The sequence below is a fragment of the Neodiprion pinetum genome, chromosome 2 (genome assembly GCF_021155775.2).
Source record: "Neodiprion pinetum isolate iyNeoPine1 chromosome 2, iyNeoPine1.2, whole genome shotgun sequence".
NCBI lineage: Eukaryota > Metazoa > Arthropoda > Insecta > Hymenoptera > Diprionidae > Neodiprion > Neodiprion pinetum.
In genome coordinates this window covers 22,612,286-22,639,872 of record NC_060233.1, presented here as the reverse complement: position 1 = coordinate 22,639,872, position 27,587 = coordinate 22,612,286, and the positions used below count along the sequence as shown (strand labels likewise).

Below are 27,587 nucleotides of genomic sequence, written 5' to 3'. Positions count from 1 at the left end.
AGTGCCCACAGTGCCTCGCATCGCCACCGTGCAACAGCGAGTCTCGCGAAATCAAGTGTCCCGATTGCAGACGCGTGTTCCGCGGTAACGGTTGTCTGGAGTACCACCGCAGGATCGGCTTCTTCAGTGCGCCTCGCTCCGTTTGTGCAACGCCGCGTATATGCCGGAATTGCGAGCGATTCGTTAATCTTTCGCAGAGGGCACACATTTGTGAAACTCGTTTTTGCGTCACGTGCCGCTGCAACAGACCGTACAATCACTACTGCTTCATGACGCCGCTGAAAGACGCGACAAGACCGAAACGTTACATCTTCATTTTTTATGATTTCGAAACGCAGCAATGCGAGACGGTAGACGGTGACGCGACGACAAACATACATGTGTCGAACTTGTGCGTAGCGCAACAAGTGTGTACGCAATGAATCCACGATCCCGATATATCGAACGGCTGTTCCGCTTGCGGGCTCGTACGTAACTTCGTTTTCAGGAGGGAACCGGTGAAGGAGTTGGTAGACTTTGCTACTCGGCCCGTTCAGGACTTTGCCCGCATCGTATGCATTGCGCACAATGCAAAAGGTTTTGACGCGCAATTCATACTGCGGCATATGGTTGAGCGGGATGGAAACCCGCCGCAGGTCATCCTGAGCGGCAGTAAGATCATTATGCTCGAAACGGGTCACACCCGATTTCTGGATTCCTCAGCATATATGCCTATGGCATTATCGGCGCTACCGAAGGCTTTTGGACTACCGACTACTTCCGTGAAAGGTGTATTCCCCCACCTTTTCAATACCCCTGAAAACGTGGGTTACGTGGGACCGCTCCCCGCAGCGAAGTTTTACTCTCCGGATACCATGAGTAGCGATGCGCGAGCAGAGTTTTACTCATGGTACAACGAGGCTGTAGCGAACGACCATCTGTTTGACTTTGACGCGGAATTGTTGTCGTACTGTCGGTCGGACGTGAATATTCTGCGACGTGCGTGCGTAGCATTCAGGGACATATTTCTGGAGTGCGGCAGAGTGTGTCCCTTTACCGAGAGCACGACAATTGCCTCGGCTTGTTCGGTGCTGTTCCGTAAAAATTTCTTACAACCGGTGCGAATAGGTATCCTGCCACCGGGCGGCTATCGTCTTGCCGATGCCCAGTCTCGTAAGGCTCTGGAGTGGTTGGTCGTGAAAGAGCGCGAGCTGGGTATTGACATCAGGCATGCCGGAAACGGACGTGAGTTTCGGATTCCGGAGACGGGTCGCAAGGTGGACGGATACCATGTCGCGGGCGACGGTACGCGACACGTCTACGAGTTTCACGGTTGTTTTTGGCACGGCTGTCGTAAATGTTTACGAATCAACCGCGATAGGCGTAGCGTCAACGGCGAGACGTTGGATAGGCGTTACGAGGAAACTCGTGCAAAGATCAGCCGTATGCGCGAATTGGGTTACCGCGTGACGGAACAGTGGGAATGCGAGTTTGATCGGAGCTTGAGGGAGAACGATGAGATGAGGGAGTACGTGGCAACACACCCGCTGATCGCTGGCACTGCCACGAGCGAAGCACTCAATCCGCGTGATGCGTTCTACGGCGGTCGAACGGGGAACGCTTCCCGATACTACGAGGTGAAAACAGATGCAACGGGCAACGCGTACGAGGAAATACGATACGTCGATGTTTGCTCGTTGTATCCGTTCATCTGTAAGAATGGAAGGTTCCCTGTTGGCCACCCGACGGTCTACGTTGGAGAGGAGTGTAAGCTCTTGACAGGGTCGAGCGGTTGCGACATCACGCGAGTTGAGGGGCTCATCAAGTGCCGAGTTTTACCGCCTCGCAATCTTTATCACCCTGTTTTGCCGGTGCGCATGCATGACAAACTCATGTTTGCCTTGTGCCGCTCATGTTGTCAGAGTTTGAACCAGGACGAGTGTAGACATGATGACGAGGCTGCGCGAGAATTCGAGGGCACGTGGGTGTCGATCGAATTAAAAAAAGCCGTGGAAATGGGATACAAGATCAGGAGCATAAGCGAGATCTGGTCGTATACGGTGACATCGTTTGACCCGACTACTCGTTAAGGTGGGCATTTCGCCGGCTATATCGACACCTTCCTCAAGATTAAGCAAGAGGCAAGCGGCTGGCCTGCTGAATGCGAGGACGAGCCGGTTCGAATGCGCTACCTTGATGAGTATGAGCGGGTCGAGGGTATACGGCTAGATCGCGACCGTATTGCTAAGAATCCCGGCATGCGATCAGTTTCCAAATTATGCTTAAATTCGTTTTGGGCCAAGTTCGGGAAACGTGAGAATCTGGTAAAAACAAAGGTTATAAAGACGCGTCAGCAGCTGCTCGAGCTTTTGACCAACCCTGAAGTCGAGGTGTCCGGTTTGCTGCCCGTGAACGAAGAAGTGTTGTACGTGCGTTGGTCGCACGCGCAACACAGCGTTGAACCGTCAGCGCTGGCAAACGTCGTGATTGCCTCGTACACCACTGCCCAGGCTCGGCTGAAGCTCTTCTCGTTCCTTGAGAAGCTCGATCGGCGCGTGCTCTATTACGACACCGATTCAGTAATTTATACCCGAAACCTCCGAAGGCCAAACGAGTATGAACCTCTCACGGGTAACTTTCTTGGCGACCTAAAGGACGAGTTGGCGTCTTACGGCCGTGTGAGTTTTATACGCGCTTTCGTCTCGGGAGGGCCAAAATTCTATGCTTTCATCATTCAACGTCCGAATGGTGAAGAGGTGGAAATTTGCAAGGTGAAAAGCATATCACTGAATCACGCAACGAGCTCGAAAATCAACTTCGAGGCCATCAAGCGGATGGTGGTAGAAGCCGCTGCACCCATTCCCTTGGAGTATCGCGCCATTCGTCGAACGGAACTGCACGCAGTCGTGACGCACTCCGAGCACAAAACGTGTAAACCGGTGTACGTGAAAAGGCGTTGTTGCGTCACGGGTTTCGATACGCTGCCCTACGGTTATCGCACCGGATGATGACGAAGATCCCGGACTCCGAGCAGTTGCACACCACAGCTTCCGTCTTTTCACCCTGCGGTAGTACGGACACCCGGACGGCAAGCGACGCGCGCGTTTGAGCGACAGATAGATAGACAGACAAACAAATAGACGGACAGACAGAGGACACCAAAGGGATTCTTACCCCAACCGCCTGTTATTCCAACCGGCGAGACGCCAGGCCAACCCATCAGATACTCTCTTGTATGTGCCCCGCCAAACTGTATAAAGGTTAGTACCACGCTTAAACCCTACGCATGAAAAATTGTGAAAAAATCTCGCATTGCTCGTGAAAATTCATCTCGTCAACCGCGGCGGGGCGCGCTGTTTTCAAGCTGATATCACTGCGCGCCCGCGTACGAATAAGCTCATGGCGTACGCACCTCACGCACAATCAGCTCGACCGCGACCGCGCCGATGAGCTCGTACCTGTACGGTTATGCTTCCGCGTGCGCTTGAATAAGCTCATGGTCAGCGCACGAAGGGAGTGCCGCCGCCGCCGCGAGCAAGCTAGCGTGGTAAAAGAACGTGTTTTCAGTTGTTTCCATTTTTTATAGATCTCGCATTATCCCTGGATTCTTCTTCTTCTTCTTCTTCTTCTTCTTCTTCTTCTTCTTCTTCTTCTTCTTCTTCTTCTTGTTCGATGACGGACACACGTTGAAAACATCCGTTTTCGGCCTTTGTAGCCGGGCCATCAGGATGCGGCAAATCAAATTTCGTCAAGAACTTTCTGCGTCATGGAACGTCAATGTGCGACACAAGATTTAGTCGTGTGATATGGTACTTTGACGAATGGCAGCCGTTGTACGACGGGGAGAAGAGTATAGAGTACCGCGAGGGGTTACCGCAACACGCCGATTACGAGGCTGACAAAAAACCGAAACTTTTGGTAATCGACGATCTGATGCGAGAGGCTTCAAACAATGTCGTCGTTGATCTTTTTACCAAGGTCTGTCATCATAAGAACCTCAGCGTTTTCTCCATGACACAAAATCTCTTTCACAAGCGCAACGGTCAACGAGATATTTCCCTCAACGCAAACTACATAGTCTTCTTCAAAAATCCACGGGATCGTGCCCAAATTCAACATCTAGCCAGACAGGTGTATCCCGAAGATCCGAGGTTTCTTTAAGAGGCCTATCACGACGCTACCGCAGCGCCACACGGATATCTGCTTTTCGACCTGAAGCAATCCACTCCGGAGAATTGCCGTTTCCGATCAAACATCTTCCCTTCGGACGATAATCACTATGTTTACGTTCCGCGAAAGGATATAAAGGTCACCAATGCGCACCGGGTTCCAGTCGTTCAGCTGTGATGCCTCGAATAAGCCGTACCGCGTCCGGTCGCAGAGCTCGTGCCGATTTCACCAAAGCAAACGCAGTAGCGCTGCACGCTCTGCAGAAATTGAACCCGTCGCAGAGATCGGCATTGCTACGCCCGGCCGACAATTCGCTGGTAAAGACCATTTGTGAGTGTGCATTGAACATCTTGGAGGGTAACGTAGCACTGTCCAGAATTCAGAAAAATCGTCTGGCACGTCATAAACAGACATTACGGCGGTTGGCCAGCAACCGGGGTACCTGGAAGTCCAAAAAACGTTTTCTTGTTCAACGTGGAAACGGATTTCTCACCCTCTTGCTCGCTCCGTTACTCGGGACTTTAGCTTCCAGCCTCTTCTCCAAGTAGCAAAATGGAACGTACAAAGAAGATAGTTTTAATTCCTATGGAGAGTATAGAGAGATTTCAACAACGCGTCAGCGAGGGTATAGCCACTACGCTTTCACCTGGAAATACAACTACCACACGCACCGATCCCGCTTCAAGACTCGACAACGAGATGAAGGACATCTTGAACAAACCGACGAAAGACGACGCAAAAAAATGGAAACTCTATCAGCAGGTACTTAAACGATATTTGTTTTTTGCAAACGACGCACGCAAACCCATGAAATTAGACGTGCTCGAGGAAAAGGAGATGGAGGAAAAGGAGATGGAGGAAGAGGAGGAGGAGGAGGAAGAAGACGGAAACACAGCCGAAGAATCAATGATATCTCCCACCGTAGCTGCGAGTCCTGGCAACGTTCAAGCGCGCGCAAAGAAAGTCGCGTCAGCGGTACCAAGGAAGTATCGTGCAAAGGCCGAAATGCTGATGCGCGAACTCGGCAGCGTACCGGAACGATTTTCTTGGGATGCCGCAGGAACCGTCTCGTTAGACGGCGTTACAGTTCCCGGCGCAAACATCGTCAACCTGGTCAATCATGCCATGCGATCTAGGAAGACTTTTACTCCTGCAGGGGCTGGTCAGTTTGCACGGTTTCTTCAGACGATCAATGTACCCCGAGAATACGTGGGAAACGATACGCTTTGGAAAGACATACGCACGTTCGACGCTCCGGGTCTACCGACGGTAACATCGCAACAACTATTGACACACACCAGTAGTTCCCCGACGGAGCGACGAAGTTCCGCAAACGTTACACCCGTAACCAGCCGTTCTCACGACGCAGGATACGCTCTACGCAAACGCGCCACCGGAGCAAAATCCGGTTGGAAAACACTTCGGCTGAAGAAAAATGACGACTCTTCTTGAAGAAACGTATTACAATCCCTCGCATACTGCCGGTTACGCGGGAGCACGAATTCTGGAAGATGTTGCACGCGAAAACAACTCTCGCGATTCGGTGAGAACATGGCTGGCAGCTCAGGATGCCTACACCTTACACAAGCCCGTGCACAGGAAATTTCCGAGAGCAAGGTACAACGTTTTCAACATAGACGACGTATGGGAAGCTGACCTGGCTGACCTGAGTTCCATAAAGAGCCGCAACAATGGTTTTCACTATCTCCTGGTGGTCATCGATGTATTGAGCAAGTACGCATGGGTGGTCCCGCTGAAACGAAAGACAGCCGCAACCGTTGCTGAAGGTTTCGAGCAAGTGTTACACACTACGCCGCGCAGACCCAACCTACTGCAAACGGACAAAGGTAAAGAATTTGTCGGGAGTGCTTTTCAGAAGATACTTCGCGACAATGAAATACGATATCGTGTTACTCGTAATCCCGACGTGAAAGCAGCTATCGTGGAGCGATTCAATCGTACACTCAAAGAACACCTGTGGCGTTACTTCACGCATAAAAAGACGCAACGCTACGTCGATGTTTTGCCACAAATCGTGCAAGCCTACAACAATACAATTCACTCGAGCATCGGCATGGCGCCGTCGGAAGTGACGCTTCGCAATGCTGCTACAGTACGTGCCCACATGAAAAAGCGTTAACCTCCCCGTCCAAATGGCAAACCGAGATTCCATAAGAATGATTTTGTACGAATTAGTAAAACCAAGGAAACATTTGAAAAAGGCTACGCGGCAAACTGGAGCGAAGAATTATTCAAGATCCGACGGTTGCTTGCACGTTCACCGATAGTGTACGTCTTGGAATATCTCAACGGCGAAGTAATCGACGGCTTGTTCTACGACCCTGAACTTCAGCGTGTGGAGGGGGAAACACGGTGATGATAAAATAGCGTGTTATTGCAGCATGTCTCGCAGTCGTTGAGTGTTCACCGTTCGACTCGTGCATCAAAGAAAATGTCCCGGGATCAGTTTTACCTAACTTTACCGAGCAACAGCTCGATGCAGTTTTTTCCGGAGAATCGGACGTGCTGTTGCATTACCCAGTTACCGCGTCAGATTCAACTAACGGGAGACTGGGAAGTCGGGCTGGCCGAAATTCATTATCCACTCACGTTTGAACAGCCTCGGGGGTATGCGCCAGTGAAAAATGAAACGATAACCTGTGTCACGCATTACAATACTCCTGGGAAAGGTGCAGTTGAGGGATCAGATTGCAAGGTGTCCGAAACCAACAAATCATCAAGGATCCCCGGCTGCCAGATGTTTATTTATTGCGATCTGGTGAAGCCACGTATCGTTGGAGATGTTTACGCCCCGCTGTTACGAGTCATTCAAATATGCGGCAAAGACAATATCTTACAAGGCGAATCAGAGATGAAAACACTATCGCCACTGTACTACGTACCACTGATGCTCACGGACTTTCGAACCATCGAGATCGATATAAGAGATCAATTCGGTAGCCCAGCACCAATCACGAGCGGGACACTGACGCTAACGCTGCATTTTAGACGCGTTCAGTAATTGACTGAAATCACAGGTGTCGCTCAGCAAAAGAGAGAGAGAGGGAAGACATACTAGGTACGACATGGCTCATTATATACAACATTACGAAAATCAGCTCGGCGGTGGAGGCATTGAGACGGTTTACCGAGGAGCACCGCATCTACGCGGGCACGGAATCGGCAGCTTCTTGGGAGGTCTGTTTCGTCGAATACTACCTCTGCTGTCCAGTGGTGCTCGCGCGGTCGGAAGAGAAGCACTACGTGCAGGGATGAACGTCATGACAGACGTAAGAAACGACACTCTGTTCAAACAAGCAGTCAAGAGTCATTTCATAGAATCAGGACACAAATTGAAAGGAGCTGCTGAAGAAAAAATTGATAAACTCGTGGAGGGCAGCGGTTATAAAAGCCGAGCCGGCGGATTAGCGCGTCAGTCAAACATTGCCCGCGTCAACAGACTTGTCGGCGCGCACCAAGCAGCTGGTACTACGAGAAAAATTAGACAAAGGTCGAAAAAGAAAACATCGGCCGAGATACCCAAGCGTGCCAGAACCGTCAGGAAAACTAAGCGGAAAAAGTGTTGTAAAAAACGGGACCTTACAGACATATTCGGACCCCGGTAAGCCCACGCGCCGCTCGTCTTCAATCTAAACATCAACAATGGCCTTCCTGCACGCGCACTCGGGTGAGTGTATGAAGTCGGAACTGGATTTGTTTTCTCTACCACCAACGCAGACGTCTATTGAGGCTAGTCAATGTGTACACCACAAGCCCGTATCATCTCTAACCGACGATTCCCCGATTGAATTTGTTGTACCTGGAAACGGTGATGAGTACATCGATTTGGCACACACTATGCTTAGCGTACGAGTGAAGCTACAACCGTCTGCTCCTACCCCGCCGGCAGGCGAAGGCAACGCGGCTACTCCACATGCCGCTCCGGTAAACAATCTGCTTCACTCGATGTTCAATTAAGTCGATATATTTTTCAATCTAAAACTAGTCTCACCAGCCAACAACTCTTACGCCTATCGAGCATATATAGAGACTCTACTGAATTACGCACCGCCCGCCAAAAAATCCCATCTTTCTTCGGCTCTATGGTACGACAGCGAGGATGGAGTATCAGATGTATACGACGCCGACGCCGTCGATGCTGACCGAGGTTTTATCGAACGCAAACGGATCATGAGCAATGCACGTACCGTTGATCTGATTGGACATCTGCACGGGGACGTATTTAATCAAGACAAATTTTTAATCAACGGTGTGGAACTACGTCTTCGACTTGTGAGATCAAGAGACAGTTTTTGCATCATGGAAGCCGAAAATCGCCACAGGCTGCACATACTGGAAACTTCACTGCTCGTTCGCCGAATGAAGATCAGCCCTGGAATCTTGCTGGCGCACGCACGGACGCTAGCCAAAGGTACGGCAAAATATCCCGTAACCAGAGTCGAGGTGAAGTCTTTCACCATACACGCAGGAGTACAGGCAGAAACACTGAACAATGTCATACTCGGACAACTACCGAAACGAGTGATAATCGGTTTTGTCAGCAATAAAGCCTTCAAAGGCGACAGACAGTGCAATCCGTTTAATTTTCAAAACTACTCTTTGAATTTTCTATCGTTGTACGTCGACGGGGTGCAAGTCCCATCGAAGCCGCTACAGATGAGTTTTGGCAAAGACGATCTCTACGTGGACGCTTATCACACCCTCTTCTCCGGTACATGGATTCATTTTCTGAACGAAGGAAACTGTATCGACCGGCAGCAGTTCGCTAAAGGAAATTGTCTATTGGCTTTTGACCTAACCCCCGATCTCTCGGCCAACTGTACATCGCACTGGTCGCTCATCAAACATGGAACTCTCAGGGTCGAAGTGCGGTTCGACGATGCTCTCAAAGAAACTGTGAATTGCCTAGTGTACGCTGAATTTGATAATCTTATTGAAGTTGATGCTGCACGTCAGGTCATCACAGATTTTTCGGGCTAAGAAAGAGAGGGAGATCACGCCCCTCCTATCACGACCGCTTCTATGACATACCAGGTGGTGATTTCCGTTAGAGAGAGAGAGAGAGAGAGAGAGAGAGAGAGAGAGAGAGAGAGAGAGAGAGAGAGAGAGAGAGAGAGAGAGAGAGAGAGAGAGAGAGAGAGAGAGAGAGAGAGAGAGAGAGAGAGAGAGAGAGAGAGAGAGAGAGAGAGAGAACACTGTGACTACACCACGCCAACGTCTTCAAGGGGAGCAACAGACCGGCTGGAGACACCCGATAAACAAAAATTGAGACTGGGATTGTAACACAAGGCTGTATACCGGGACAATCTCTTGAAACTATACATATAACGCGCATGCGCCAAATAATTTAATCTCATTGGTCGGTGAAATCGCGCCGCGGTGATGTTTTCTTCTGCTGAGCAAGCCGCCAACGTACACAAAATGAAACAAAAGCTGTAATTCTCTCGCGCGTAAAGTCGTGGATTGAGGTTATGCTGCTGTTTATTTTCACGTAGCGTGAATTGTCTAAGAAGAATAGTATCGTTCAGCAATACCGTGGTTGATTTCGGAAGATATCCAACCGACGCAATAAAGAATTTAACGGAAAAGCAAATATCAAATGATACAGAAATTGGGTGTTATTTATTGAAAGAAGAAATCTGAAATTCAACGTGAAATGTCATTAACAAGTGGGAGTCTGGACAAACAGAGGTAGGTAAGTAAAAACAATGTTTATTGTGAACAGATTCTTTATTTACATAAAATTAAAAATAAATGAATGGTTGAGACCCAGTAGAAGGTATTTCCAGAGTAGATTCGTTACGGTGCAGTGCTCCAGAAGTCAGTAATTAGTGCCGATGAACATGAAATGAATAAAAGAAATGAGTAACAAGGAATAAAGAAATTATTCATCTTAAACACGAAGCTTAGGAGGACAAAGAGTAGCAATTAACAGAAAACGTACCCGACGCAATACTCACAAAAACCCTCGCCGACATCATTGATTAGTTGACAAAGTTTTTGCAGCTCCATTGTACAACAATCAATATTCCGTTAACAAAGAGGGTTCACCAGATATCCAAAAATAAAAAGAGAAAAAGAACAACAGTTATTATGAAAACACTGGGAGACCAATCTCCACTCTTCTGATCACCCCTCGTCTGGCCATTGGTTGCCTTTCAAAAAGTGCTCGAAATGCCCTCCAGCAGCTGCAGCGCAGTAACCGAGCCGGTCGTAGAAGGCATTTGTCGTGTTGGATATAATATCCGGAGACAGGTTCTGCAGGATGTCCAAGATCCTAGCTTGCAGTGCGGCAAGGTCTTCAATCCTACCTTGGGCATACAGAAAATTTTTCAAATGGCCCCACATGCCGTAGTCCAAGGGAGCGAGATCAGGTGAACGGGCTGGCCACTCGACCTCCGGGCTTGCCCTGCCAATCCAGCGTCCAGGGAATTGTTGGTCGAGGTAATCACGCACCGCACGTGTGAAGTGCGGTGGGGCTCTATCTTGCTGAAACCAAACAGGTTCGCCCTAAACACAGAAAATGATACGTTACTTGTAGTAAGCGTAAAATTATTTATTTGAAAATCATACGCACTCTGCTAATAATAACGCCAGCTCTACATGATAAAATACACTCACGATTTCTTCTTCAATCAGCCTAAGAGCCGGTACAATCCTCTCTCTCAGTAACCAGAGATACTTCTCGCCGTTGAGGTTTCCATCAATAAAAAATGGCCCAATCAGCCGATTGCCAATCGCGCCAAGCCAGACGTTGAGCTTCAACGGGTACTGCGTGCCCGCCTGAATGAACAGACGAGGGTTGTTTCGACACCAGGCTCTGGTGTTCTGCCTGTTCGGTTTCCCGACAAGTATCACCGTACTTTCATCTGAGAAGCAAATGCGACTCAACAAGCCCTCGTCTGCGTTCAGACGTTCCATCAACTCTTGGCTGAAGCGAAGACGACTATCGTTATCACCAGCCAAGAGTTCTTGATGGACTTGAAACTTGTACGATCTGTACTTAGCTTCACGCAATACTCTTCTGACCGACGCGTTAGATATTTCCAAGTCCTGGGCGATGCGGCTGATAGGCTTGAATAGATCCTCTTCGACGGTCAAGCAGATGTCCAGCTTGGTATCCCAGCTCAGCTGACGGTTTGGTTGAGAGATTTTCCTGGTCCTCTCGTCGACACTACCGGATTTTTCAAATTTTAGAACCAGATTCCTGATGGTCGCTAACGAGGGTGTCGGTCGATCCGGGTGTGTGACGGCGAAATGGGCCTGATTTTCCCGGTAAGACAGGCCCTGGTAATGATGTTTGACTAACTCCACCTTTTCCTGCACAGAAAACTTGTAATTAGGCATTTTTTTATCTAATGAACACGATGAAAAAATTCACAAAAAGATCGAGGTAGTTGCCAGACACGTGGTTGAAGTTGCGCGATCTTATTGCAAAGTGGTCGATTTACGCGGGCGGGGTTGTTTATATTCGCGGGTGGGAAAGTTACGAAACTCCGGAGAAAGATGATTGTATTGGCTGATACCAGTCGCGATCGTTGCCCTCATCCAATCAAATTCTGGTATCACCAGAATTGTGGTTTTCGCGCCCTCCCAGTGTCGCCGGTATGCACAGAATTAGGATACGAACTATCTGGTTAAATACCACGTGGTGATCTGTCTCTGAGTTTCAATTCTAGAAATCGATGTCCCTCTTCATCATTACGTAGGAAAACAAGGAAATAGTTTCGCGATGTGATCGGCGATGTTTATTCACCTCGTATTCAGCGGTTCAGGTGAACGAATTTCAGTAACCTCGCGATCATACCGTGATATTCGCGATCATATTGTGAATTTGCTAATCAAAGAATTTTGTTGATTTCGAAAAAATATGGACTATGAAAAAACTCCACAATACAAATTCAATAAATGGTATTCACAAAAGCAATACGTCAAACGATATCTAACGATCAGTAATTTGTGAGTGTAATTTTCGAGCATTAAGCCAGGTGATGTCTGGTGGCAATGCGTCTCATTAACGTTTTATGTTTCGTGAATTTTATTGGAAATTAGTTGTATTCAAAAATACCAAAAGATCCTGTTTGATAATAATAGCTTCTAATATTTTCAGGTACGAAATAATTCATTCTCAAAGCGGGACTAAATTTGTCAGGCATCGAAGCATGTAAGTAAATTTCCAATTACGTGATCTTTGACAATGACAATATTTTAACATGGATTCAATGATAAAATTCGTTTTTTTTTCAGCAGGCTCGAAGTTTAAACTTTAATTAACACGAGGAAAATTATGCCTTACCTGATGGTCAAAACGTTTAGGTGGCAAGGATCCTGGTTTCTCGAGCGGTGCAATCATTAGAACCATTGAACCTGGTTGTTTCGTCAGACATCAGGTGCCGGAGTGAATTTTATCAGGCCATCGCCACCTTCTTAACATCAGTTGAGGCAAAATTGAAGAGCGGGATACACTACAGATGATAATGGCTGAATATGCCATCATTTTACTTTGATCGAGCCAATAGCGATAAGTTTGTTACTTAACCGTTGCTGCCAATTCATTCTACCGAGGAATCATTCTGTGCACCATTGTAATTCAAGCATTATTATTGACCAGCATTGTTTTTCAAACTTTATACCATTTGATTTGGTATCTTATTTTGAAGCTTACTTTTGCTCTCTTTGGCATTGAATTCAGATAAATAGTTTTTCAAGTCCTCAATTAGATTGTAGGGTTGAATTTTGCTAGGCAAACTGAATCAATCTAAATCTAGAACTGTTAAATAAGTTCAGTTGAAAATGTCTTTAAATTTAATCTTAGTTGACGGTGTCATCTGGCTAACTAGTTGCACGATAACTTGAAACCAAATTCAATTTTACACTCTTTATAGGGTCCTACGCTAAGACTGAAAGCTTGTGAATCTCCATGTACCGCAATTATTTCTGAATTTCATGTTAGCATTATCTGGAGCAAAAAAAATCCCATTTTGAGATTGAAAATGGAACCTGAAACACAGAGTTATTCAGTAGCACGAATTGAAAACCAAGAATTTTATAATGGTTTCTGCAACAAAGGGACTCTTTCCAAATATCCTTGTTAGAAGGTGATGTTCGGAGGACTATGAATAAGATATTGTATCGGATTACATTATTTGGAAAAAAATCTTCATAAACTTGGTTAAAAATTAGATATTCATTTATTTTGATGGAACAAGGGACACAATCTTGAATCCGATAAGTCAAGATCCTCGTAATAATGTTCTAACATTACTCTAAAACATGATTGTCCTTGAAGCTAATTGTGACATTGAGGCGCATTTTGAAAAACTTGATTTTCAACTTGTGTCACAGGATGTGATTTACGTTCCTGAGTTCTACGCTTTCGATTAGATTTTCTTTGTTTCGAACCGCACTAACATGAAATACAGAAATCATTTTAATAAATCTAGTATTACTTGAATTTTCAATTTGAGTATTAGGTTCTCTTCATTTATTTAATCAAACATCATTGAAAATTTGCGAAATAAATTCTGATAATCATTCGGAAATTTTAAATAGTAGTAGCAATAATTTGTTGATCGGAAAAAATACATTGACTATCGACTATTCGTAAATTTTGTTGAACTATTTTCAAGAAAAAAAAGATTCACAGTTCCGTTACAGATAGTGAGATATTTAAATTTCTTGAACGCTCGGTTTAATGTCTCATTTTCGAAAGTGATACAATTCAATATTACCGCCTGAAATCACAAAAGAGTGAGAGAGTTGCTTAGTTGCTTGAAAGTGGCGATGATCTTTGTACGTCTGACAAATTGAATGTTCAGATAACAGTGAATATCAGAGATGTAATTATTTTGGCCGTATCACCTGTTGATAGATAAAAGTTCCATTGTTATTTCTAATGTACGAAATAATAAAAATGATTAAATAAAGTGTTCGCACCTACCTGCTGCGTTTCTTCTAAGCACCCAACATTTAAATAGATTTCTCATTTTAGTCGAATAAAGCCAATTTTCGAAGAGCATTAGCATCAACTTTCCGAGTCACTACCTCGACTGTTTGAGATTCTAACCTCAAAAATTCGTATGAACTACGCCGCCGCCAGAAACAGAGTTTGACAGCTGAAACTCGGAGTGGCCAGCCTGCCCGAGCAGCCGATAAAACTCGCGCATGCGCATTATATGTATAGTTTCAAGAGATTTTCCCGGTACAAACACCCGTAACTACGGTGCCGAGCCAGTCAGTATTAAAACTACGTCACTGCAGGTTCGCTCTTTCAGCTCTCTATTCATTCGACTACATTCTTTTAAGTTCAAGTATGGATTACGTGATAGATATTCAAGGGTTTCGAAATATCTATGGTAAATTTATACCGAAAGAGGTGGCAGTCGTCACCATCGATCACCGCTACTCGGCATATTGGTTAGTAGAACCGCCATATCCCTTCACGGATCTGCCGCTCAAAGAACGTGGGGTGAACAATTACGTAACCTGCTACCATCATGGCATCGAGTGGTTTGAAGGTGATATCTCTCTGGTTCAATTAGACGTTAACCTCCGAGAAATCGCACGTAACGCTCATCGAATCTTTGCCCGTGGACACGATAAATGTAAATATATTGAAAAGAGTACCGCGCGTCAAGTATACAACTTGGAGGACATCGACTGGCCGGCGTTCGACAAACTGGAACGGTCTTCGGTATGGTGCTTCTTCCACGGCGTTAAGAAGGGGGAATTTTTCAAATGTGCGATGAACAACGCACTCAAACTGAAGAAATGGATCAACAATAAGAATATTCTAACTAAATACGATTATACAGAAGCATTGTCAGCCAGTAAGCCCAACATCACCGGAGAGGAGACTTCGACTAGTAATCAGCCTCTGCAGGTACCAAAAAGAAATTTCACGCTACAGGCAGTAATACCAGAGTCAGTCGCTTCACTGAAAATCTCTCCTGATCCGTCTGCGCCTACGTCAGACGGCGAAGTTACCGTTCCCTACGACATACTTACTACTGCGATTGACTCACATACCTCCTCACAATCTTCTACGAATGGTATGATTATCTCCGATAACAAGGGCGAAGAAGAAGAAGCAGAAAAAGACGAGGTACAAAATGGACAGTCTACAGATATGGAGCGCGATGCCGGCAATGCCGAACGGGAAGACCAGGGTTTTGCAGCGGATCAGATACCCCTCATCTGGACACGCCCGACAGCCTTTGTGTCAAACACGGATGATCACACACGCCCCGGTAGCCACTGGGTGACGCTTTTCGTCAGTTCCTCGGGGCACGGTACATACTTCGACAGCTTCGGATTACCACCATTCGTCCCTCACCATAAGCGGACTTTACGAAGAAATTGCAGACGACACGACTAGAACGACAGACAGCTTCAAAGCCTCACTTCTGATGTATGTGGACAATTTTGTATTATTTTTATGCACTTTATGGCTTCTGGTTTTTCTCTGCGGGAGTTTCTCAATATATTCACTCCTGACCTTGAAAGAAACAATCGTATCGCAGAATTATTCCACAACCGAATAGCCCATGTCACAAAACACAAAACTAACACCGTGAATTCAAATCACATTTATCCTATAAGTTGTCTTCAATGTTGTACCTCTAAGAATTGTAATGTTGCTGATCATAAGGCTGGTAAATAAAAAACCTTGCTAACATATCTTGTGCAATTACAAGAACATTGTAATTATCATTTATTCGTTATCTGTAATAACCATGTATGTATTTGCACCTGTGTTAACCGAATAAACCTGCGAGGATGAGATTTGAATTTTCTACGCAATCCACCATTGAGTTCTGTTTCCTCACCCATCCGCCCTAATCCGCGTACATCTAAGTTTGCCTATAGTCTTGCATTAAGAAAGAGAGAGAGAGAGAGTGACCAGGTCTATATTTTCCAAGCGCACGTAAACCTTAGGATAAACACTGACGGCTGGGTAAGGTCAGTGACACGAGCACCCGACACAGAGAGCAGGGATGGAGAAAATATTAAAGAGTCTTGGTGATCGGTCAATTAAGAAAACGTAATTTTAGTTAACGTTTCGACCCGGATATGGGCCCTCCTCAGAACGATTTATTTCAAAAAACTGTCAAAAAACAAAAAAGAAAGGAAAAATAGGATTTTATAATATAAATAATGGTACTAGTAGTAATCGGACATAAATATTGTAGATGTAATATTCTTAGAGCTATTAAATATTGTTGATAGTAAGAACCTTATGATTAATTGTGATAAGGATGTTTTTTGGTGTTATTTACCTTTTTGAGTTAAGTAAGTGTAATAAGATGTAGTCGAATTCACAATTGCAATTGGCGGAAACAGTGTTCTTTTGAGTGACGGTAGACAATGTCAATCTTCCAGTTGTTTTTGTAGGAGTTAAAAGTTGGTAGTCATTTATTTAAAAAAGATTAAAGAACTAAGTTTTTTCACAGTCAATATGTCATAGTGTTAAAAGGTTATTATAGAAAGTCAATTAGCAATGAAATTAATTCACAGGTGTCAATTAGGTGGAGGTAAGCTCTTTATAATTAAGTTCTACATGTCTAACGAATTATTGTTGGTTGAACCACTTGGGTCAACAGGTGGATAACGACTGATGGAGGAAAACAAAATAATCCAGAGTGAAGGTGAACATATTATAAACATTATACAGAAGAACAATAAATATTAGGTACGAAAGGTTATGTAGAAAGAACTGTAAATGGAGAATAAATAATTTTTTTAAAAAAAATTAAAAAAAATTAGTTTAGGTTAAACAATATTTGTTGTGTGGGCAGAGATTAGAGGTTTGTAAATATTGCTTAAATGTTCCACGTCTTGTCTGAGATTAACCGTATTGGTATGACCTACAATATTGCACATTTCTAAAAGCAATCTTCTGTAATAATTTTGTTCTTCACAAAGGATGTTTGTGTTGTCGTAATTGAATGTGTGTTGTTTATCAATCCTATGTTTCGTTAGAGCTGTGTGCCGTTCATCTGTCTCATGTATGTTACGTTGGTGTTCCCTAATTCTGGTGTTGAGATGTCGACCGGTTTGACCTATGTAGACTTGATTACAGTCATTACATGGTATTTTATACACTACATTTGAACGTTTGCCTATGGGGATCTTATCCTTGCCGGTGTCAAAAACAAGTTTTAGGTCTTTTGAATTTTTTCCAACAAACTTAACATTATATTTATCGAATAAACGATTAAGTGACTCGAAAAGGCCGGCTATATATGGAATGGGGATATAAGTAGTAGCAGGTCTATTGTTATCTTCGACAGAAGCAGAGTCGATATAATGGTTAAGTATGTTGTTGATGTAGGAGCGTCTCTTATTAATTTGTTTTTGTAATAGGCCATGAGGGTAATCATTAGCTCTTAGTACATTGTATATGAGCGCCAAGTTTTTTTCATGGAACTCTGTACTAGCAAGTTTTATAGCTCTATCAACAAGGCTAATGATGGTGCCTATTTTGAAGGACAAAGGATGGTGAGAGTTGAAATTCAAGTATCTTTGTGACCATGTTTTTTTATGAAACCAATCTGTCTTAATATTATTGTTGCTGTGTATCAACAAAACGTCTAAGAAACTGATGGTATTATTCTCTTCTGTTTCGATAGTGAATTGTATTCTAGGATGATAACCGTTAAAAATATTAAGAATGTGATGTATTTTTTCATTTGGAACGGCAGTAAGAATATCATCCACGTATCGAAAGTAGAACGGCAAATTAAAACCTAGATCGTTTATGCAAGAGGTTTCAAGGTCTTCCATGACGAGGTCTGACAAGATTGGGGAAAGGGGGGATCCCATAGGTAAACCAAATTGTTGAGCATAGGTCTCGTGATTAAATTTAAAAATTGCGGAGTCCAAACATATTTTTAAGGCTTTTTCTAGTTCAATCATAGGAATTGGGATCTTATTTTCTAGGGTAGCCCAACGGTTGTTTATTGCACGCAATGCGAGAACTGTAGGAACATTCGTAAACAATGAAATTACATCTAAAGATATTAACATGTAATTGTCCGGGATGATCAATGTCTTAATTTTATCAACTAATAAAAAACTATCCTTAACTCTCGAGATGGGGGGTTTGATATTAGTGGTGAGCCATGAATTGATAGTTTGGGCTAAGGTATAGGTCGGGCTATTAACGAATGAGACAATTATCCGTAAAGGGACATCCTCTTTATGAATTTTTTTTTTTTTTTTTTTTTTTTTTTTTTTTTTTTTTTTTTTTTTTTTGGAAGCCCATATGCTCGTGGAGGGACACTATTGTATGTAGAAATGTTTCGATGTAGATTTTTTGTTATAAATTTAGAGGTAAACCAATTAAAGCTGAGCTTATTCACCCTGTTTTGTAGGGAATTACACAAATCAAATCTAGAAATTCTATACGTAGTGGTGTCAGAAAGCTGTTGTCTCATTTTTTCATTATACATGTCTCTGTGCATAGCAACGGACATATTACCTTTGTCTGCTTTTAGGAACATTATTTCCGGGTTATTTTTTTTAAAATTCATGGTCTCACGGATTATTTTATCGGTGACATAATTATTGTAGTTGTTTTTGGGGTACTTAGGGAAACAAAGTACACGGTTGGTAAAATCGGATCTGGCTTGATTTCTTAACTCATTTGGAATACTACTAATTTTTTCTTCAAAATTAGAAATAAGGTTGAAGACAGGAAGGTCACGTTTGTTATATGTGCGACCGAAATTTGGACCTAATTGTACTATTTCCGTGACATTTTCGGGAATAGGGGTATCAGTTAGATTAATAAGCCAATTTTTTTTGGTAGTTATTCCAATTGAATAAGAGTTATTTTGTTTATTCAAAGATTTTTTTTGAGCAAGTAGGTTTGTGAATTTATTGATATTCTTGTTCTTTATGGTAATAAATTTTTTGTTGAGCATCCGATTTTGGGATTCAAAAAATTGGTTTCCCAAAGTACTACCAAGTTTAAAGTTAATTTTTTCGGAGAGGTTAATCAAAGTTCTTTCGGAATTGATGATGTGTGTGTGTAGATCATTGATTTCTAGCTTCAAAAGAGAACTTTGGAACTCGGTTGCGAGTTGTATAGCTTTGGTTCTTGATTTTGGCAAATTAAAAATAATGTTGTCTAAGGTATTATTAGAGAATTTTAGGTGCTTGGGTGTTATTCTTTCATTCTTACAGCGCAGTAGGAAGATACGATGGTTCTTCATCCTATTCAATTTATCAGCTGTCCTGATCCTGATTTTATTAGTTGATAAAATTAAGACATTGATCATCCCGGACAATTACATGTTAATATCTTTAGATGTAATTTCATTGTTTACGAATGTTCCTACAGTTCTCGCATTGCGTGCAATAAACAACCGTTGGGCTACCCTAGAAAATAAGATCCCAATTCCTATGATTGAACTAGAAAAAGCCTTAAAAATATGTTTGGACTCCGCAATTTTTAAATTTAATCACGAGACCTATGCTCAACAATTTGGTTTACCTATGGGATCCCCCCTTTCCCCAATCTTGTCAGACCTCGTCATGGAAGACCTTGAAACCTCTTGCATAAACGATCTAGGTTTTAATTTGCCGTTCTACTTTCGATACGTGGATGATATTCTTACTGCCGTTCCAAATGAAAAAATACATCACATTCTTAATATTTTTAACGGTTATCATCCTAGAATACAATTCACTATCGAAACAGAAGAGAATAATACCATCGGTTTCTTAGACGTTTTGTTGATACACAGCAACAATAATATTAAGACAGATTGGTTTCATAAAAAAACATGGTCACAAAGATACTTGAATTTCAACTCTCACCATCCTTTGTCCTTCAAAATAGGCACCATCATTAGCCTTGTTGATAGAGCTATAAAACTTGCTAGTACAGAGTTCCATGAAAAAAACTTGGCGCTCATATACAATGTACTAAGAGCTAATGATTACCCTCATGGCCTATTACAAAAACAAATTAATAAGAGACGCTCCTACATCAACAACATACTTAACCATTATATCGACTCTGCTTCTGTCGAAGATAACAATAGACCTGCTACTACTTATATCCCCATTCCATATATAGCCGGCCTTTTCGAGTCACTTAATCGTTTATTCGATAAATATAATGTTAAGTTTGTTGGAAAAAATTCAAAAGACCTAAAACTTGTTTTTGACACCGGCAAGGATAAGATCCCCATAGGCAAACGTTCAAATGTAGTGTATAAAATACCATGTAATGACTGTAATCAAGTCTACATAGGTCAAACCGGTCGACATCTCAACACCAGAATTAGGGAACACCAACGTAACATACATGAGACAGATGAACGGCACACAGCTCTAACGAAACATAGGATTGATAAACAACACGCATTCAATTACGACAACACAAACATCCTTTGTGAAGAACAAAATTATTACAGAAGATTGCTTTTAGAAATGTGCAATATTGTAGGTCATACCAATACGGTTAATCTCAGACAAGACGTGGAACATTTAAGCAATATTTACAAACCTCTAATCTCTGCCCACACAACAAATATTGTTTAACCTAAACTAATTTTTTTTAATTTTTTTTAAAAAAATTATTTATTCTCCATTTACAGTTCTTTCTACATAACCTTTCGTACCTAATATTTATTGTTCTTCTGTATAATGTTTATAATATGTTCACCTTCACTCTGGATTATTTTGTTTTCCTCCATCAGTCGTTATCCACCTGTTGACCCAAGTGGTTCAACCAACAATAATTCGTTAGACATGTAGAACTTAATTATAAAGAGCTTACCTCCACCTAATTGACACCTGTGAATTAATTTCATTGCTAATTGACTTTCTATAATAACCTTTTAACACTATGACATATTGACTGTGAAAAAACTTAGTTCTTTAATCTTTTTTAAATAAATGACTACCAACTTTTAACTCCTACAAAAACAACTGGAAGATTGACATTGTCTACCGTCACTCAAAAGAACACTGTTTCCGCCAATTGCAATTGTGAATTCGACTACATCTTATTACACTTACTTAACTCAAAAAGGTAAATAACACCAAAAAACATCCTTATCACAATTAATCATAAGGTTCTTACTATCAACAATATTTAATAGCTCTAAGAATATTACATCTACAATATTTATGTCCGATTACTACTAGTACCATTATTTATATTATAAAATCCTATTTTTCCTTTCTTTTTTGTTTTTTGACAGTTTTTTGAAATAAATCGTTCTGAGGAGGGCCCATATCCGGGTCGAAACGTTAACTAAAATTACGTTTTCTTAATTGACCGATCACCAAGACTCTTTAATATATTACATACGAGGTCGAGAATTCTTATTCATCAGGGATGGAGAAAGAACGAGAGCCGGGGTGGAGGACCTGTAACCCCAAACGTCCAAGTCGCAGAGTTCGCTTCGTGAACGGAGGTAGCGGGGCCAGATGGGTAGGTGGCCCCAGAGTCGGCCGCACGGCCAGGGGCACCAGGGTAAGGGGAAAGAGATCGTCCCATGGTCAGGGTGCACAGGCCCAGAGGCCATCCCGTAAAGTCCGGAATCTGATTCGCGGTCAACGGTACCCGTGGTAAGGGGTCGTCACACGATATTCACCACTTGGCGAGGGGGTCGCGGGCGAAGGGCTGACGAGCCGCGGAGCTACGAGGCGGAAAAACCGCTCCTTGGCAAGGGGTTGCGGGAAAGGGGTGGTCGTCCGGAGAAGCTTCTAGAATAAAATACCTCCTAGACGAGAGGCTGCGGGGGAAGGGGAAGGGGCCCCAAAATTTGCTCCTTGGCGAGGGGCGGCGGGGGAAGGGGATGGCGTCCCAAAATTCGCTCCGCGGCGAGGGGTGGCGGGGGAAAGGGATGGCGTCCCAAAATTTGCTCTGTGGCGCGGGGTGACGGGGGAAGGGGATAGCGTCCCAAAGTCACTCCTTGGCGAGGGGTGGCGGAGGAAGGAGATGGCGTCCCAAAGTCACTCCTCGGCGAGGGACGGCGGGGGAAGAGGATGTCGTCCCAAAGTCACTCCTAGGCGAGGGGCGGCGGGGGAAGGGGAAGGCGCCCCAAAGTCACTCTTAGGCGAGGGGCTGGCGCCGGAGAGGGGTGCGAAGGCGGTTTGTTGTGACGCCACAAAGTGCCCCTATACTACTTATCCGACTAAGCAATAATCAAACTGGCTGCCCATCTGACTAAGCAAAAATCAAAAACCTGCACACCCCGACCCTAATCAACGTGGTGGCATGTGATAGGGAAACAAATCGGTTAACGTAAAAAGAGGTAGTGGGCAGCGTTTGACGAAGGGCAAAATGAAAATGGTTGCTCATCCGACCGAGCAATAATCAAAATGGCTACCCAGCTGACTAGCAAAAAATTTAACTGTGAAAATGTCTATCGATAAAATCGGGCGAAAATATAGGTGGTGCCATCTATATTAATAGTCAGCACCAATATCGCGGGTAAGGCTTTTCATCGCGGTGGTAACATACCGACTATCGGTAAGGTAGGAATCAGGATACAAGAGTTCTAACTTACCACAGTATGTTACCACCGCGATGGTAAACCTCACCCGCGATATTGGTATACCGATTTCACAAAATATGCGGAGTCGTGCAGTTCGACCCTAAGGAAATACTCTGTGAGATTTCCTTTGTACGGATTAAGCCGTCGAGTCTGTGGCCATGATAAATGCAGAATATGCAATAAATATTTATTTTTTGTGAATTATATTCACAAGCGACTCAAGGTAGAACTCTGAGAGTCTACCTACGTACGGTAAAAACCGCTGAGTCTGAGGCCCGTTCTTTCCGCGAGCGACTCACGCTCGAACCTTCTTAGGTTATGTACGACGATGTATTTCGTAGAAATTGTCTCCGTACGGCAAAGCCGCCCGGTCTACGGAAATAACTATAAAGAACATGAAAAAATACCTCGACGACTTGTCGATGCACCCTGATGGTTAATCATTACTCTCTTTGCAGCTACGCCCGAGGTAGCGCCCGACTTCTCGAGTCCGTATCTGAAGAACTGTCAGGCATCGCGTCGACCATCTTCTTTAATTTCTTAAAGAACTTCTCGTTTTTATACTCTTTGCTCTTCTTCCTCTTGTGCGATTTTCCCATGATTCTTCTCGATGAAAAACTTTGAACAAAGCTCTTAACGTGCTACACTTTCACACACGAAAAACGTTGACTTGGAGAGGAAACAACCGCATCGCCATAAGGACCCGGCGGTGCTCTTTTGTTAAGCACTAAATATTCGTGACGCTAGCGTGTGAAATTAGACGGTACTATGATGTAATCTCGAAAACGAGACTCGTAATATAATAATCCAACAATTGGCCTTGCATTTGATTTATCTGAATCTTTTCAACACGCTGAAAAGTCACTACGACTGGTAGCAAGAAACATAAGTTGGCCACTGGGATAAAACTTCAAATTTTTTGAAAATTGGATTTCTAATTCAAAAATTCTTTATAGAAAGGTGCAAAGATTAGTTATGATTTTTTTCAGATTTGTTATTCAATCCTTGCACTTGCATATTACATTTTTCTTTGTTCCGGAACGCACCTGGGACGTCGCCTCGGACTGCGTCGAATCTGGGAAACTGTGGCGATTTGATTGCAGAATTTCGGGTGCCTCCCACACCTATGCTATTGACCTTGGACATATGCTCTCGCTGACTTTCGTACCGGAAATTTTGTGCTATACAAGTTTGTTCCTGTACAATTTTTGTCCATCTGGCACAATTCTTGCAACATTCTAGAATGAAGCCAACAAGCGCGCAAGGTTTTCATCATCTTGTACGGTTTTTTTTCTTAATTTTTTTACGTACGTGTATTATGCAAACTGTGTTTTTCACATAAAGTTCAATTTATGGTCACTAAATCACTTCTTTCGGGCCCATATTTTTTTTAAATTCAACAACCTGTCCACCGAGGAAATTGCGCACTGAAATTTTATACATCTGTTCGTTATTTATGGGTTTTATAGGTACTCGCAAGCGCAGTAATAGGGCTAGCTCGTATGCAGCAGCGAGAGCAGCGGTACAATTTCCCCGTTTTATACACAATTCACGATTTTGCCATATGTTTGTGAAAAAATCGGAAACTCGTGGAGTAGAAAATTTTTTTATACAATGTGTATAGTTCTTACAAGAACTTCATTAAGCAAAAATGTTGAACCCGGTATAATGATCGTATTTCATGATTACTGATAATATGTGCGTAGTTATTCATTTTTGGGAAACAAAAAAAGAATACGGAATACAAATTTTCCATTACCCGCATGTAGCGTGTCAGTGCGCGTTGAGTACAGTGGGTCTAGGACACTGAACTCTAATATAACTGGAAGGCCCGCTGCAATAATAAGGAATAGGACTTGCTTTCAGCCGAGTGAGAGGTATCAAATAAGACCACTCTCTCAGTCGCTCCGTGTCTTCCAAAAATTTTGTCCACTTATTTTCACACCTACAACACATTCTGTTTGAATCTCTTCACGAATTCTTGCATTATCTTATGTTTTATAAAAATTTACCGTTTTTTTTTTTCATATGATATTGATATATTGTATTGAGATTTTGTAATAATTAAATTAGGAAAAATAAAACTAAGGACTGGTTTCTTTCAAAATACTTACAGACTACCTGAAGTCGAAATACTTACACAAAAAATGAGACATTACTACCAGGTATAAAAAATTGATTACATTTAGTCACACAACAACCTCACATCATTTTTTAACATAATAATTTTTCAAAGTTAACAATAAAATAAAATCCCCGGTTGTTCACAATCACATATTAAAGTTCAATGTGGTTTAGTAGGAATAGGATATTGCAGTGGGATAACATTTTTGCTTCGACGGTGCAACGCATGCGCAGTACCTAATAGAAAGAGACAGGCTGGTATATTTGAGTACATTTGAGCTATCTCTGTCGGCTGAACCTCCACCACCGCAGCAAGCCTTCCAGTTATATTAGAGTTCAGTGGCCTAGGAACAGTGTGGCATATTCAGGAAAAATAAAACGTGAAATTCAAAACAGAGAAATATCACTTTCGGTATTTACACATGATGCAGAATTCATACCTTACATTACTAATAGCACATCGCTGTTTCTATAAAACATAAACATTATACAATCAAATTAAAGTAATAATCAAAAGCGTACAGCAATAATCTTGAAATGTGCATCCACTTACACATTCAATTATCGGCCTAGGCTCTACGTTCCGGCGGAATGAATTTCGTACCATATGAAACCATCTATATGTGAATATTTCTTAATAAACTTTTTTAATATTAATCGGAAGCTTTATTTTTATGCAATGACTTGTAAAATTGTATTAAATACATAATAAATATTCAATAATAGACACACATATTGTGAATTTTATTGCAAAATTTCAAGAGACTATGTACAGTAAAAGAACTGTAGATAAATGTATAGAAACCAAGTTTTTTACTTCATACATATACGTAAAAGTAGGTCAAAAGTTAGCAATATCTCAATGTAAAAATATCAAGAAACAATAAAAATTGGCATACGTTGTAGAAAAATGTATAGAAATAAAATTCTGTAAAATTATGATAAAAAATGTAAACTATAAATATAAGATTATTTATAAGAATGTTTTTGTATAAATTTTAATTTGAAAGAATATTGTGAAATAGTCGACACAGTGAAATTGAATAAATGTTGATCAAAAATAAATTAATTTAAATAGAAATACTAAAAAAAAAATAAGTTTTCTTCTGCGACTTTCCGAGTCAGTTTCATAATACTGTCAATTAGTTCTCGACCATTCCAGCATGATCTGAAACGTGAAGTAAAATTTAAAAAAAAAAATAATAACAAAAATAAAATTAAATCTTAAAATTAATATAACGAATTTCCATCCATTGTTCCGAGATTAAAATTATAAATGGATATAAGAAATTTCTATGCATTTTTAATGAGGAAAAATTAACATAAAGTTTAAAGAATATTATTTAGAAACTTATTATTCAAAATCATTTTAATCGAAAAATAAAATAAGACAATTTGTTTATCTGATGCGCATATGTATTGCCATTGTCTTGCTGGCGAATACGAGATCATTTTTTAAACCCTTGGTCAATTTTGCATTGCTCGAATGGATTTTCAGCCGGAAGACTGCAAATCGTTCGGCGATTTTTAATTATAAATTGTAACATTCAAGTAAAATATATGGTATTGAATTAAATTTCTCAACAAAATAATTACGTAAACTCAAGTTATATGACCTTAAATTATCTATCGACGATTTAAATATTTTTTCCATCTCAATGAAATAAATCATTGTTTTGCCGTTCACAAAAAATAGTGGGTTACTTTTATAACATCTCAGGTACGATATCCTGTTATAAGAACGCTGAGTTGATCTTAAATTGCCTGTGCATAATACACATTGTTTACAAACTTTTCTAGTTTTAATAATACTAGTGATAAGGCATCCCGCAATTTGATGCAAAATATTTAGTTCTATGTTACTTAATTGTACATTGCAACAAAGCATATCAGGAACAAAGTTCGTTGCAGAAATATTCAAACTGTCAGTGTCATGAACTTTTTTTTTTAAACTTTGTATAAACTCAAGAACGTCCGGTAGGAACTTTCGATCATCGTCATTATAATTACTACTTGTAACGTTTCTCATATAATCAGAAATTGTCATCAATTTTAAGTTATTTTTTAATTGTACTGCATTCAAGACAATTCTTCATCCTTAAAACCGAGAATAAATTTTTTATAATATCTTGAGTGAATCTTCCACCAAAAACAAATATGTAGCCACATTTATCAATCAAATATTCTGACAATTCACTGAAAGACGTAGTCAATGTTATCATTCCTTTCTGAAATGGTTTGAATTCTCTTTTATTACCAAACTCTGGAGACGAAACCGAATCAATGAATTCATACAAAAAAGTAACGATAGCATTACATTTTTCTTTATCCATTTTACTCACAGCAAAAGTTAATTTCCTTGAAGTCAGTATCTTAAAGCACAGTGCAAAATTTTCTATCAGCCAGGCAGTGGTTTTAACTTCAGGTTTATTTAGTTCTTCCCCTAAAAATTCCAAACTCGTAATAATTTCATGACGAAGAACGTGCGAGGCACTTTTTACTGTCATCTTTTGAAAATGTGCATTTCTATCAATGTATTTGTTCGATAATTTCGGAGCTAATTTTAAATCAAAATCACTTTGATCTTTCAATAATTCATCAAAATGCGCTGAACTTGCTATATTTGTTGGAAGATTATACAACTTAACGTACTTGTCAGGAATTTTTACAATTACATTGTTCAATATCCCTTCTTTAAATTTTTAAACGCATGACATACGTCGTGAAACAAAAATAAATGCTGTTTGTCATCAATTGGATGTTGACATTTAT

The 27,587-nt window shown here is 41.9% G+C and overlaps 2 protein-coding genes across 2 annotated transcripts; one reads left to right on the top strand and one right to left on the bottom strand.

The window, feature by feature from the left end:
• The first annotated feature begins 7,812 nt into the window (after window positions 1-7,812).
• Window positions 7,813-9,150, top strand: LOC124212270 (uncharacterized protein F54H12.2-like). The gene is made up of 2 exons (XM_046612156.1): window positions 7,813-8,065; window positions 8,156-9,150. Exons 1-2 carry the CDS (start codon window positions 7,813-7,815, stop codon window positions 9,148-9,150), a joined length of 1,248 nt encoding a protein of 415 aa, XP_046468112.1.
• Window positions 9,151-10,299: 1,149 nt separating this feature from the next.
• LOC138190388 (histone-lysine N-methyltransferase SETMAR-like) lies at window positions 10,300-11,517 on the bottom strand. Its single transcript, XM_069133171.1, has 2 exons — window positions 10,792-11,517; window positions 10,300-10,680 (listed from the first exon to the last, which is right to left on the bottom strand). The coding sequence occupies exons 1-2, from the start codon at window positions 11,515-11,517 to the stop codon at window positions 10,300-10,302; spliced, it is 1,107 nt and encodes a 368-aa protein (XP_068989272.1).
• Window positions 11,518-27,587: the final 16,070 nt, after the last annotated feature.

Bases quoted from the DNA above. Each gene is read 5' to 3' on its own strand.
- LOC124212270 (XM_046612156.1), top strand. From the start codon at position 7,813: ATGGCCTTCCTGCACGCGCACTCGGGTGAGTGTATGAAGTCGGAACTG. The intron at 8,066-8,155 runs GCAACGCGGCTA...ATCTAAAACTAG, and splicing joins TACCCCGCCGGCAGGCGAAG to TCTCACCAGCCAACAACTCT.
- LOC138190388 (XM_069133171.1), bottom strand. From the start codon at position 11,517: ATGCCTAATTACAAGTTTTCTGTGCAGGAAAAGGTGGAGTTAGTCAAA. The intron at 10,681-10,791 runs GTGAGTGTATTT...TTCTGTGTTTAG, and splicing joins GGCTGATTGAAGAAGAAATC to GGCGAACCTGTTTGGTTTCA.